This window comes from Sceloporus occidentalis, unplaced genomic scaffold (genome assembly GCF_023333645.1).
Source record: "Sceloporus occidentalis isolate IW3139 unplaced genomic scaffold, rSceOcc1.0.p SCAF_455, whole genome shotgun sequence".
Classification (NCBI taxonomy): Eukaryota; Metazoa; Chordata; class Lepidosauria; order Squamata; family Phrynosomatidae; genus Sceloporus; species Sceloporus occidentalis.
In genome coordinates this window covers 175,549-188,805 of record NW_028317435.1, presented here as the reverse complement: position 1 = coordinate 188,805, position 13,257 = coordinate 175,549, and the positions used below count along the sequence as shown (strand labels likewise).

The 13,257-nt window shown below is 44.3% G+C and overlaps 1 protein-coding gene across 3 annotated transcripts in view; it reads right to left on the bottom strand.

Moving 5' to 3' along the window:
* Window positions 1-13,257, bottom strand: part of LOC149271861 (filamin-B-like) — a 54,785-nt gene that overhangs the window by 9,237 nt on the left and 32,291 nt on the right. The window contains exons 15-33 of one of the 3 annotated variants that reach the window (XM_089507068.1): window positions 12,527-12,650; window positions 12,105-12,265; window positions 11,715-11,805; window positions 11,428-11,597; window positions 10,072-10,189; window positions 9,711-9,973; window positions 8,665-9,262; window positions 8,387-8,560; window positions 7,905-8,067; window positions 7,562-7,722; window positions 6,550-6,717; window positions 5,934-6,026; window positions 4,501-4,624; window positions 4,134-4,290; window positions 3,594-3,783; window positions 2,135-2,382; window positions 1,756-1,827; window positions 830-932; window positions 304-444 (exon numbers count right to left, since the gene is read on the bottom strand). In XM_089507068.1, coding sequence (XP_089363194.1) covers window positions 304-444; window positions 830-932; window positions 1,756-1,827; window positions 2,135-2,382; window positions 3,594-3,783; window positions 4,134-4,290; window positions 4,501-4,624; window positions 5,934-6,026; window positions 6,550-6,717; window positions 7,562-7,722; window positions 7,905-8,067; window positions 8,387-8,560; window positions 8,665-9,262; window positions 9,711-9,973; window positions 10,072-10,189; window positions 11,428-11,597; window positions 11,715-11,805; window positions 12,105-12,265; window positions 12,527-12,650 — 3,319 coding nt within the window. The remainder of the gene's footprint in view (window positions 1-303; window positions 445-829; window positions 933-1,755; window positions 1,828-2,134; window positions 2,383-3,593; window positions 3,784-4,133; window positions 4,291-4,500; window positions 4,625-5,933; window positions 6,027-6,549; window positions 6,718-7,561; window positions 7,723-7,904; window positions 8,068-8,386; window positions 8,561-8,664; window positions 9,263-9,710; window positions 9,974-10,071; window positions 10,190-11,427; window positions 11,598-11,714; window positions 11,806-12,104; window positions 12,266-12,526; window positions 12,651-13,257) is intronic. The other 2 variants (XM_089507069.1, XM_089507070.1) reach the window with 2 other exon arrangements.

Sequence of the window (13,257 nt, the reverse complement as noted above, 5' to 3'; positions counted from 1 at the left end):
ATCACATAAAAAATAAACTTCTTAAATCTAATCTTCTAGCCTCCCCCAAATGTAATAGAGCTTTTTAAAGGGAAAGAGCCTTCCGACTTCTAATTGTATACGTAGATGTTTATTTTTAAATTGGGGAGAAAGGTTTAAAGAAATATATAAATTCTAATCCCCTTCTATGACCTTTTCGAGTAAGGGAGGTGTAGAAATGTGTTATTCTTTGAAATGTAAGTAATTCCTTTTTTGTTAGTTTCCGGATACTCTTTTCCCTGAAGAGTAAAAGGTGAGCAGACGAGTAAAGCAGTTCCTCCGAACCTGGAATATGAGTTCCGTCGCATTTAATATGCAGCTCGTGAAGACCGGTCTCCGTCGGCACATATCGGATGGACACCGTCCCGTCTTTGTTGTCTACAATTTCTGCTGGCGCTGTCTTCCCAGAAGGCATGTGAACTTCGCCTGCGCGGCCAGACACAAAATAACACATTTTTACCGATACATTTTACACCCGTTCAGGAAACAGAACTTTTCTAGAAACCAGCCTGCCTCTCCCTCCATCATAAAGAAGGCACAAGATACAATGTAACCTGCTGGGAAGGTGCCTGCAGATAACGAAGACCCTCTGTATAGATACATCTTATGTTATTAGGTTTATTTTGGCCAAAGGATAAGCCGTCAGTCCACAAGTCTTAGGACATATGGTTTGGTAACAGACAGCATCAAGAATTCAGTAGAGACATTCATAAAGTGACCCCTATTTCACCCATTCAGCGGATTAAAACGTTGGCCCATTCAAGTTACCCAGTCCAAACATTAGGATTATTATGACCCATCGTCCGGTTACCTGTTATATCTCCGGTCCTGATGGCAAATGGAATGACCAAATCGAAAGGCTTGAACCCCAGGCCGTTTATCGACCCAACCTGAGAGTACGGGGACTCCGACACCTGGAACGCAGAGCGTATCAGAACAATGTTCTCAGGGACATCGCAACTCAGCCGGTGCCGGTGGTTCTACAAACGGACCATGCGTGCAACATAAAAAAATATACCCTGTAAGATCCTCGTATTAATCAGGAAAATCGGGTTTCCAACAGAAAATATTTTCTGCGCCACAAGAATGGATTATCCAGAATAAACCCAAAGGCATTTTGCACTTGGCTTCATCCAAACAGTGGCTGATATATTATTTAAATATATATTATATAGAAGCTGCCCCGTTTTTATACCCCTGTGTACCCTGAACCATGCACGGTCTATTTGCAGAACCCCCGGTATGAAGCAATAAACCAGATTTTTTTGTGTGGCGGTAATAAAGCAGCCAAGGTCTGTCTGATGCATTAAGGTTCATTCAGTGAAATCTGGAAAGAAAGTAACGGTCACGTGGAATGGAGCGTGAAGCGACCCCGAGCATTTCATCGCTGCGGACGTGTTTAGTAGAAATGATTTCCTATTATAAAAAAAATAAAATAACCCGAAACAAAGAAAGTATAACCGTTTTGTCAGCGGTGACGAGCAGCGTGCAGGGCAAGAAACGATTCCTCGAATGATGGAAAGAGAAAACCCAGCCTTACAGAATAATAATGATTTTGTTGGGATTTTTCTTCCCCTAAAAATGCCAAAATTTTATGGATAAAAAAAAAAAAAAAAGAAAATGTATCAGCAAGTGATCAAATCAGGCCAAGAACGGACAGAAGCGTTTCCAAAAGCAGCGATGTCATTTTCTGCAATGGAATAAAAGATGGAGGAAACGGGACGGAGCAAATTATACCAGATCCTGGTATCCTGGAGGACTAGCATTAAGAGCCTGATTCTGCACCTCGACGGGGGCTTCATCTGTAGCCTGGTCAGTGGAACAAGGAGGTTAAAGAGGTCGCGGTACATATCAGCGGCGTGAGACGGCAAGGGTGCCACGTGGGCCAAATGTCCACTCGCGAACAGGACGCTCCACAGTAACAGTAGTATCCAGGAGCTCTGGACACAACGGGCATTGGTGTCAGCATATACATTGGTCAACGACTGGCATCCAACACCATATGTTATATTAACCTATTACATACGCCGTACCTTAGTGGCAAAAAAGGTTCACCAAAGACCTAATTCAGTTCGTGGTCTGGATCTGGAGATACTTTTAATAAACACGTTCTCACCATCACTGCGAACGGGCTGTTTGGAATGTCCACTCCACCAAAGCGCACATGTATGACGTAGGGCCCGGTTTTAGCTGTAGTGTAGAAGATGTCGTACGTTCCATCTGCGTTCTCGATGACATCGGCTTCCGACTCCAAGCCATCGGGGTCTAGAACGGTGCAGGTCACTTTACCTTTCCCTGCGGTGGTGGCGTCAACCACAAACCCAACTTCTTCCCCGGTCTTTACTGCCGATTGGATTCCAGGACCTTAAAGTAACAGATCGGGGAGAAACAAAGACCGAAAAACGCATATTGTTTAACAGCATGAGGAATCTTATGTAACAAGATTTAAAATGAGTATGCTAAACCTTCCAGCATTCCATCCCTCAACACCGATGAGATTTATAAAACACAAACCTGATGGCCACAAAATCCCGAGGTTCTGTAAGTAAATACATTTCTGATTTAAAGCCAAAAATGATCCCTAAATTCACAGAGCAGGAGATGCTAAGAGCTCACTTTTTTAGCATAACCTTAAGAACTAAAGCTGCCAGAGCCATCAAATAACTGGCCGGCGACACATTGTGTCCAGAATAGGGTTACACGTATAGCGAGGTCTTTCCAGAAAGCCTCTTTGGTCAAGAGGACAAAAGTTCTAAAACCAACTGAATTTCCGGATAGAATTCGCCCGATCAGGTTTTACAATCAGAAGGGAATTTTAAAGTAGGTGAAACAGGACTCCTTAATGCTTCCTTTCAGAAAACCAAACTCCGGAAAAGCAAATACGTCCTTCACTATATTTAGATCCTACAGGAGCCGGCTATTCATTCACTTCTAAACGTTTGTGGAGCGGGAATGTAATGTATCCCCTTCTCATTCATATCCAAAGAACCCGAGCGGAAAAAAAACTCCACTAAAAGCTAAGGGTCTGGCAGACGCTGTGTGATCGACCAATGAAAAGATTATGGCTTAATGAGATATTTTATTCTTTAAGAACAAGGGGGGGGGGGGACACACAGTCTTAAATTGCCATTGAAATGAGTCGTCATCATCATCATCATCATTCCCACATTATAAACCATAAACCAGTCTTTGGACAAAACGCTTAACGAGGCTACCTGGTGTTAAAACAGTAGAATGCACTGATATATGGACAATATAATAGTTGTATTGCACCCAAAATATAGATAAATATAATAAAATCAACCATTTTATTATACAATAGTCATTTACAACATTAACGCCGTCTGCACTGGATTTCTTATCCATTTCATGTTATTTTAATGGACAAAATCGGCTTTTCTTTCAAAAACAAGGAAACTTCTGTGACCCCAAACCTTTCAATGGTAGTGTGTGTTTATAAACCGTTCCACATTTTGATGTAATTGGGGAGATTGGGCACATATATAAGGGTTTCCGGTAGGTTGGGGGCTTCTTCCATTGTGCGCTAGCATACCGCATTATCACTCGGTACATACCTGCAGCTGTACATTTACTGGCGTCTCCAGATGGCGTTGCTCGAATTCTGTAAGGGGAGTATGGGATATCATCACCTCCGTACTTCACTGCAACCTGATAGCGTCCAGTTTTATCCGGGACATAGGACACAGCGTAGGTACCATCTTTGTTATCCAGAATTTGGGCTTTTTTCGGCTTGCCCTCTTGGTCCTGTGAAACGGATACAGAAAAAAGGGAGGAAATATTTATCCATGAATTAAACTGGCAGCAAAAACATGCAACAAATAATCCTAAAAGCAGCGTTGGTGTGACTGCGTACAAAACTAAACCCAATATCATTTGAGCAGAGTCAGCATCCACAGTTGCACTGACTGCAGATGTGGACAACATTAAATCCTCAGCCGTTACCACTAACCCAGTGCAGTGCAATGTGAGATGTGAGATGCTTTTACACCAGAATCCTCTCTTTTAGCTGCGCATAGAGTCGCGCATAGAGTCGCGCATAGAGTCTATGCTCGCTTGTGGAATATACACATGCTAATAAAAGAGATTAAACTCACAGTAACTTGGACAGATAGCAAGCCCTGTCCAGCATCCTTAGCATCAATGGCGAAATCCACAGGCAGACTCGCAGGAACCCCTTGGGAGCTGAGCCCAGGGCCGCTGGCTGTGACTTTGCTGGCATCATAAGTTGGGAGAACCTTCACCTTGAAAGGACTGAAAAGGAAATGAGTGTCAGCTCCAAGTCACAAAATACCTGTAGCAGCAGCTGTTTACTGCATCACAACTGATTAACACAAGCGCACATGTCACACGCAAAACACTCCACTAGAATTAAAGCTAGGGGGCTAACCGACGTTGCATATTAACAGCAACATTCAATAAGTTGTGGCCAGCGGCATGCAGATGTATCGGGTACTTTCATACCTTCGGGGGATCTCTTCGTCTGCGTACTGGACAGAGACGGTGTATGGTCCCTCCACACTGGGTGTATAGCTCACTGTATGCGTCCCGTCTCCATTGTCTGATACTTCAACTGGTTCAACCACCCCTGTACAAAAATACATGAACGGATGTTCTTTACGGACATGAAATAAGATCATACGCATCTGAAAACCAGAATTCACACCATTCCAGCAAGTGGCTGATCAGTGGGTGTATTGGGGGTTATACACAGATTTATATCAGTAGATGGTAAATGTTGGATTGCCGCCATATCCAGCATTCAGCTTTGGTAACGTACCTGATGCCATTTTACCTACCGGATCATTAAATGTTCCTATAAAATGTTGTTTGCTCCAGGAAACGTTAGGGGATTGTTAAAGCGAGAGGCTGATGTAAGTCTGAGTGCCCTCGGGGGTAAGAAGGTCTTACACCCAACGGGCATTCATAGGATTAAATGGAATTAAGGGTGTAAATAATACCAGGACAGCTTTTGGAGTATTAGAGCTGTGAGAATCCAATGTGGGGTCATAAACCATTTGTCCTCAGTATTATATACAGTTTCAGAATACATTACTTTATAGAAATCACAAACAATCAAGAAGAATTGATGAAGAAAAGACCCTCCGATCATGCAATGATAATTCAGTAAATAGCAGCAGACTATCCAGTGCAATGGCTTTTAACATAAAATAGAAAATGAAGTCGCTGAGACGCATAACGAATAATACAGAATGTAGAATGTAACAAACACCTAAGAACTTTGGAATTTAGTCCACGATAAGCCTGACTCAAAGACGAGACCAAACCCACACACTATACAATGTAACAGGTTGTAATCTAATTATATATACAGTAGGATTATTTGGGTAAACTGGTCAATGAGAATTTTGAGACACGTCTTTCAATGCCTGAGCACAGACGCAAAAAATTCCACTCCACGGGGAGAAGTCTTGTTCTACAGCTAAACAATCAGACATTTGTTCTTTTTCGATGTATTTGAATTTTATAGAATTGGCTTTATGGCATACGTCAGCCGACACCATCGCAAAGGAGAGTCTGCAGCAACCAAGGTGCGTTCCCACGGGCCCAACGGCCGAAACTTCCAGTCCGTTCAATCAATGGCCAAGACGTGGCTTCCTACAACCCAACAACCTCGTCCAGCCGTGCAGGTTCAACGACAGCTGGACGATCACTCAGGCTAAATTTCAGGATAGTTTCGGCGCAGCGTGAGAACGCACCTTTAAATCACCAATAGTAGAAGACGTTTTCACTAAAAACATTTGTTTATATTATTAGAGATCAGGACGGATTGTGATTATTTTGGTTCGGAGGGATCATGAATGATGGAAATTGATCAGGATTCATTAGGAATCTTTTTTTTTTTTTTCCTGGAGCAGAAGAACGAATGTTCAGACCTGAGCCGTTTGCATCTCGCTTGAAGTCACCTTTAAAGAAATCTGAAATGGCTTTCAGCGGGCTGCGTCTCGTTAGCGAATCTGTCTCATCGACTAGAAATAAAGATCAATGTAAAACCCGCCTGGCGAGGCAGCATTGAAGACACGGCTAGAAATACTCAATTTTTATTCTGAAAGTAATATAAAATCGGCCATTCGCCCGAAATAGGTTTTTTTTTTGTATACAACACTTTATGGAAATAAAAGATCCAAAAAGGATCCAATCGGTGAGAAAAAATATCAAATAAATTTCCGCTTCTAATTTCCCCGCGATATTCAGACTCAATATCGTAGGAAAAGAATCAACACGAACAATTTGGGCGGCTCATCGTGTGATCGGTACAACTTTGTAAAGTTTTGAAAATATTAATAGTGCTAGAAAAGAACACTCAATTATTTTTTCTCCAAAATATTTGATTTCACTTTAAAAGCATCTTTTAAAGGAAAACGGTTACCTTCAGATAAGCAAGAAAGACATTTTTGAACGATCGTTGCCCGTTAACGATATAATCCGGGGTCTTCTCTCGATTATAACGCCCCTATAAATACCAGTCGCCCGGATCGCGGAATCCCTTACCTCTCGGCCCCATCACCTGCACGTTCAGCGGAGCGACCCCCGCTTTGCTGCAATCCACAGTAAATTGTTGGGGGATTTTTGCCCGGACTCCTTGCCCCGCTCCGAGTCCAGATACCTTCACCTTGCTGGGATCCACCACATCCTTCACGGGGACTTTGAAGGGGCTTCCTGCGGGGTAAATAAAAAGAGTTAACCAGGAGGTAACGGGGAATAAACTTCTATACAACAAACAAAAGCGTGGGGCACATTATTAAAAACCACCATTCCCAGCCCTATGAGCGATTGTATCGAGCAACCAGTTACCCCAAAAATGTTACCATCCTCAGCATTCCGGATAAAAGTTTCCAGGAAACCGGAATCTTTACAGCGAGTCGATAAAAATTCCCCCGACCAATATCATCTATTTTCTACAAAATACAGAAAAACGTCACATTCCGCCCATGATGTCAAAAAGTATCAGAATAACCCACGTTTAAAGCCAAAACGACAGCCGCCGCGACCGGACGATACTCTCTCGTTTCACGGCGGTTCCATTTGTGACCCCAGATACGCATTTCAGGAAATTGGAATAAAAACCTTAAATATTTAGCACGGAACGTACACCACAAATCTGCCACGTCTGACGTCTCCTATACTCAGACAAGACTTTATTTAGGATGTAAAAACCGCAGACCGAAGGAAGCCGTTCCCACGTAGGCAGCCACAAAACCCTTGGCAGAGATGGGGTAAAAACAAGAGGCTTTTCTTCACCTGACACCGTAAGGTTTTATCGGTCTATCAGCTTCACCCCTGTAGTTCATACACAAGGCCGACGTAAAACGCGTTGGCGCCACTCAAACACGTACTGAATGCGAGGAAAGTCTCCACCGCGTTCCACCTGCGTGTAAAGCCCCCAACAAAGCCGCAAAAAGTCATCGACTACTAAATATCTCTCGCTCATAGCCAACGGATTAATAGACTATATCGTTCCATTAATAACACGGGCTCTAGAAGTATCCCCGGAAACCCATACCTGGAACGTGTTCTCCATCATACGTGATATTGACATCGTATTCTCCCGGGGCGTAAGGGATGTATTCCACGCTGCAGCTGCCATCCTTGTTATCCTTACAAGACATTTTGGACTCCGACGGCCCTTCGACTGTAATTCCCAGGCCTCCGATCCCTGCCCCCCTACAAAAAGAATATCGGTTTGGATGATAAACGGTAAAATGTAAAAATCCCATAAAAACCATCATTAAATCACCACGAAAACACGACTTTCCCAAATCATTAGAATAAAACCGTAAATATATTTTAAAAGATGTTAAAACCTGGCACTTGGCTACAATAATCACGACTTTATTATCCGTTACCTGGTAACGACTGTGAAGGCGTTGGGTTTGTTGGTGAAAGCGTCTGTTAATCCGGCGCCCTGAGCGTTCACTCGTTCCGGGAAACATCCGTCCGTTACGGCCACTTTAAACGGGCTGTTCGGGACGGATTCATCGTCGTACGTCACCTTCACGTTATGGATACCTTAGAAAAAGAAAAAAAAAAAAAAATCAAGATTCCATAAAGAACATTTTTTTTTTTTTCAATATTTTTAAGTTAATTGGAAAAAATTGCATAACGAGAAAAAAAAAAAAAAATCCTTGTATTAACCGTAAACGAAGAAAGATTAACGAAAAGTCTAGTTTCTTGTTGATAAAAGCAGGACATTTGTCATCGGAGACGGCGTACGAGTTCCCGCCGCGGTTACGCGCTTTATACGGAGATAATACTGGTTTAGGAGTAGTGGGGGAGGGGAGAATACTGGCCCTAAGATCCTTTATCCGCAGCCGCCAATGACTTCTACCTTTCTCAAACGGCGTGTACTCCACGTCGTACGTCCCGTCTCCGTTATCGTTGACGATACAATCCGTGGAGCCTCCGGAAGGATTGGCGATTTTGGTTTTGACGTGATTGCCCCCGGTCTTTGTCAGAGGTCGCGCATCCACGGTAAAATTTGTTGTGGCTTCTCGGAAAACCTCTGTTTATAAGAAAACGACAGCGTGTAAGCGGTAAAAAACTTAAAAACCATGAATTCACCGACCCTCCCTCTGCCTTAAGAGTAGTGAAAATGTATTTACTTACCACCCCCTTCGACTCCAGGTCCAAAAACGTTAATTCTGCTGGTATCCACAGCCGGGTCAACTTTTACGCGAGCGGGAAACTTTGGTACCGGTTCTCCGCCGTACTTCATAGCCAGGGTATACATGCCGGCAAACAGCGGCACGTAGGTCACCGCGTAGGTTCCATCTTTATTATCCTGAACGTTTACGTCTGCCTTGGAACCAGAGTCGGACACGGCTTCCACCGCCAACTTTCCCGGTCCTGCTTGTGAACAATCGACGTGGACCAAGCCAGTTTCCCCCACCTTACCGCGCTCCAGGCCCGGGCCGGAAGCAATGACTTTGGTTGGATCAAACGGCATTTCTATGTCGGCTTGGAAGGGTGACCCAGGGATGTGGGTCTCTTCAAAAAGAATATTTACAAAATACTCCCCAGGAGTAGTTGGGAAATAAGAGACCGAGCAGGTTCCGTCACCGTTATCTGAACATTCAATTTTAGCTTCACAAGGACCTTCAACAGTTAGGCCAAGTCCACCAGTACCTGCTCCTTTGGTGTCAATAGTGAATTCTGCAGGCTTCCCAACAAGACCTCCTTGCAGGCCGGGACCATAGGCTTTAACCTAGAAGAATGAACGCAACTCTGGTTTGTATCGGATACAGTAACTGACGCAACATCAGGCTGTGATCAACAATTGCTTAAAACAAAAAGGTCACGGTGTTGATCCCCAACACTACAGAAGACACCCTAGACGGTCCCGCTGAACACGGTCGAATTGGGCAGAGATAGTTGAGCCTTCTGTGATTGAGGAGATCCTGAAATTGGTGCTTTTAGGGGGTACAAGAGGACAAAGTCTGAGCTCCCAAACGAACGTAGACAATGAGAACCGGATCATTCTGCGAACAACGTTCTATCTCATCTCAACACACGGAAGTAAGGATCATAACCCTCGATTCCCATCTTCTACATCACAATTAAAGTAACGAATCACTTTCAGGTCTTAAATATCTAATTAAAAATATTTATTTTGACGCTCCCACAAAGACAAAATCCATGAGCTTCCAACCTACCTTTGTGGGATCAGGAGGTAACGTGGCTTCCACCGTATACGGACTTCCAGGAACGGGATTCCCATCATAACTCACATCAATGCTGTAGACACCTTCTTCTTTGGGAATATATTTGGCCGTGCTGGACTCTTTGTTAGGAACGGGTTCCACCAGACATGGCACCGACTTCCGGCTGGGACTGGACACTTTCACGTCCAGCTTACCCTGACCCCCAGCTCCTTTCGTATCCACCACAAACTCCTGGTCTTTCCCCACCTCCACTCCTGCAGAATTCCCAGAAGAACATTTTTTGGTGACTGGTCCGACTCACTAGTCTACGAAAAACGGTCAGACTTACGGCTAAAAAACCGATCAGACTTACGGCTATCCAGACCGTTGACTTTGACCTTGCTGAGGTCCAGAGGAGCGGCCACTCCAACCGTGAATGGACTTTTCTGAATGGGGTCTCCTCCGTAATTCACCGCTATTTTCATTTTGCCCTAAAATATAATTTAAAAAAAACCTTAGATTTTATAAATAAAATAAAAGGTTTGCCAAAAAGTTACAACATTTTTTTGGAATACCGAATATACTTTTTTTTTTTAATGTAAATGAAAAGTTCGTGCAGACAATGCGTCCGTGTTCTAAGGTTCTGCGCGGTTGCTGCACTCGGAAGAGCTCCGCACGTGTTTCTAATTATGTCGTTAAAGGGGGAAGGTGAAAAGTATTGTTCCAGCAGCGTGTAAACAAATCTCGCTACTACAACTAGATTTTTTTTGGGGGGGGGGGGGGGAAATCGCCGTGAGGCCAAGAGAGACAAAAGGCAGCAAATAAATTAGAATCCCGATTTGGATTTCTGGAAGCGTTTCCTAAACCCCTGGCACGGCGGATCGCGCAACGTTCTTGTTTGGCTTGTAATTCTCATGCTTCGGTCTGCCAAAGTACAGTAATAAAGGCAGCTAAAGAGCGCCGCCGTTAACATGCCAAATCGATTTTCCAACCGCCAGCCTCCAGTGCAGCGAGATTACTACGTAGAACTTTTTTTGTTCTTTGGATACACAAAGAATGGCGTTAAAAATCTGATAGAATTAGAGAAAATATTTTGGGGTGATTCGCAGCGTTTTGGTCTAGTAATAGAATGTTGGATTGTTTCGAGTTCTAAAGGCTACGCTCGATGTGTCGCACACCCATGTGCGTCTCTACAAAGGGAGCACCGAGCGTTAAACATTAAATGTTTCCATAACGCAGAGCGTTTCCCCGCAGATGGCGGCGCCGGCGTGCAGCGAAGCACGGAAAGGTGTGCGCTCTACACGCCATTAACCAGCAATAGCAGGAAGAAGAAACACAAACAGCACACATTAGTGAATGAGAGGCTTCAGCAGCCTTCCAGGAAAAAGGTAAAGCTTGGGTGCGTAGCGAGAAAATGAAGAAAACTGTAAAAAAGTTAAAAACCTGGTTCCACCTCATTGACTTTGAGCTTCTTTTTACTATTACATTGATTTAGTTTTAGGCCCTTGGATGGGATGCCGTTTCCCAGTGAAGGCAGGTGGGACGGTGACTTTTTGGCCAGGAGGACAGAGATAGTCCATTGTATGGAAGGTTCATATGCGTCCTGGCGATTCGGGGCAAGGACCCCTACTATGCCTTGGAAATAGCCATGGCTGGTTCTAAAACGTCCTTTCCGAATGCTGCTCCCACCTGCACGCACCCCCGTTACAGCCCGGCGTTACCCGCGTACCTGTTGGACTGGAGTGTATCGGACGGTGTGAGAATAATCATAGTTATCAATAATCTCAAAGTCCTTCACCGCATCTCCTGGTTCTGGGCCGATAAAGGACACATTGACCGGGGCTTTCCCCGCACCTTTGGTGAATACCGTGAAGTGCGACGGCTTTCCATTTTCAACACCTTGGGGGGGGGGGGAGACAACGGAAAAATATTGGAGTTTTGCGTGCTTTCCATCATATTTCCCAAATGATTGGACAGGGGGTGTCTGTGTACCCCCTTTTTTATTTGCAAACTCACCCGATTTGCTCAGTCCCGGACCTTCAGCCCTAACCTTGCTGGCATCGTGTGACGGGTCAACTTTAAGTCTGAATGGACTGGAGGGGATTTCCTTAAAAAATAAATTGCATTTTTTTTTTTTACATAATTACAAAAATGTTTAGACGTTGGTCAACGAGTGCAGATTTTATTTGGATCTTAAACAGATCGATCAAGTTTCTAAGAGACAAGCAGAGAACAAACTTTAAACAAACGCAAACAGAGCGATCTTTGTTCTGGGATTCCGAGGATTCTCGGGGAACAGACGAGGATTCTTAACAAGTTCCCCGAGGAAATGCTGGAATGCAGCGTCAACGTTACCAAGATACCCGAGAAACAAACCGCCGGAGCACTCGCTCGATCTGTACCCACCTCTCCGGCAAAGAGAGCTTTAATGGTGTAGCGTCCGGCAGCGGGAGGGGTATATTTCACCGTGAAGGTGTCATTGGCATTGGGAATGATATCAAACTCAATGTCCTGCTCCTCATCGCTGACCACGCGAGCGTCACACTTAATCCCGACGCTGACATCACCTGGGAAACACAAACCGGCAATGTCCGGATGGAACCAGAATCACCGAATAAATACAAGAAATGACCCATATTCGGATATTATTGAGCATCATAAACACGGTGTTTATTAATTCATCCGTTTCTGGTCAATCAACATCTAAAACTCTAGACCTATAGACACGATACATTGTTTCTTGTATTGTATATATTTCAGGAATACGGAGAACATTCAGCAGCATGAAACGGAGCGGGTCCTCCGATAGAGAAGTCGTTACATCTCACCTTCTCCTGCCTCCGTGCAGTCCACAGTAAAGTGCGTCGGCTCATGCGCTTTCAGACCGGTTTTCTCCACGCCGGGGCCAAAAACCTTAACAAGATGTGGGTGACTTCCTTGGCCAATGTTGACCTAATCAAGGAAAAACAAAATACGATGAAACCAGAACTAAAGAGGAATTCATGTATTTTCTGGACGGCACGTTGACCTTCATGGCTCACAGCGGATTCTCCTAGCAGAACATCTTTGGTTGGTTGGCAACGGATGAAGAGCAAGACGCAAACCCATAACATCAAGGGTACTTCTTTCATACGTGAAGAAGAAACCTCCTCACGCAAAGCTAATCAGGAATGTCACAGGACACCGTCACATGGCTACAATTTAATTAGCCAAGGACCGGGGAGAGAGAAGCCCCAAATGCTGTAACACGATGAGTACGATCATACAGCCAGACCTCACAGATAGTCCTTGCCGGTGGCGAGGTGCTCCTCAAAAGAAATTTGGGTACATTGTGGGCAATTTAAAATAGGACTGGGCCAAAAAAAAGATGCCATGTTTGGATATCATCAGGAATGAAAAACTGAACATCAAAAGGAGATGTGACCCCTGAATCCATGTGATAATCAGAGACGCCCTTTCTCCGGGCAGAGAAGAGACGCCCAGCGACGCCATCCGAGAATTGTTTAAAAATCGCCATTAAATGACAAGGTTGTCGACCTGAAGGACAATGTCCTACCAT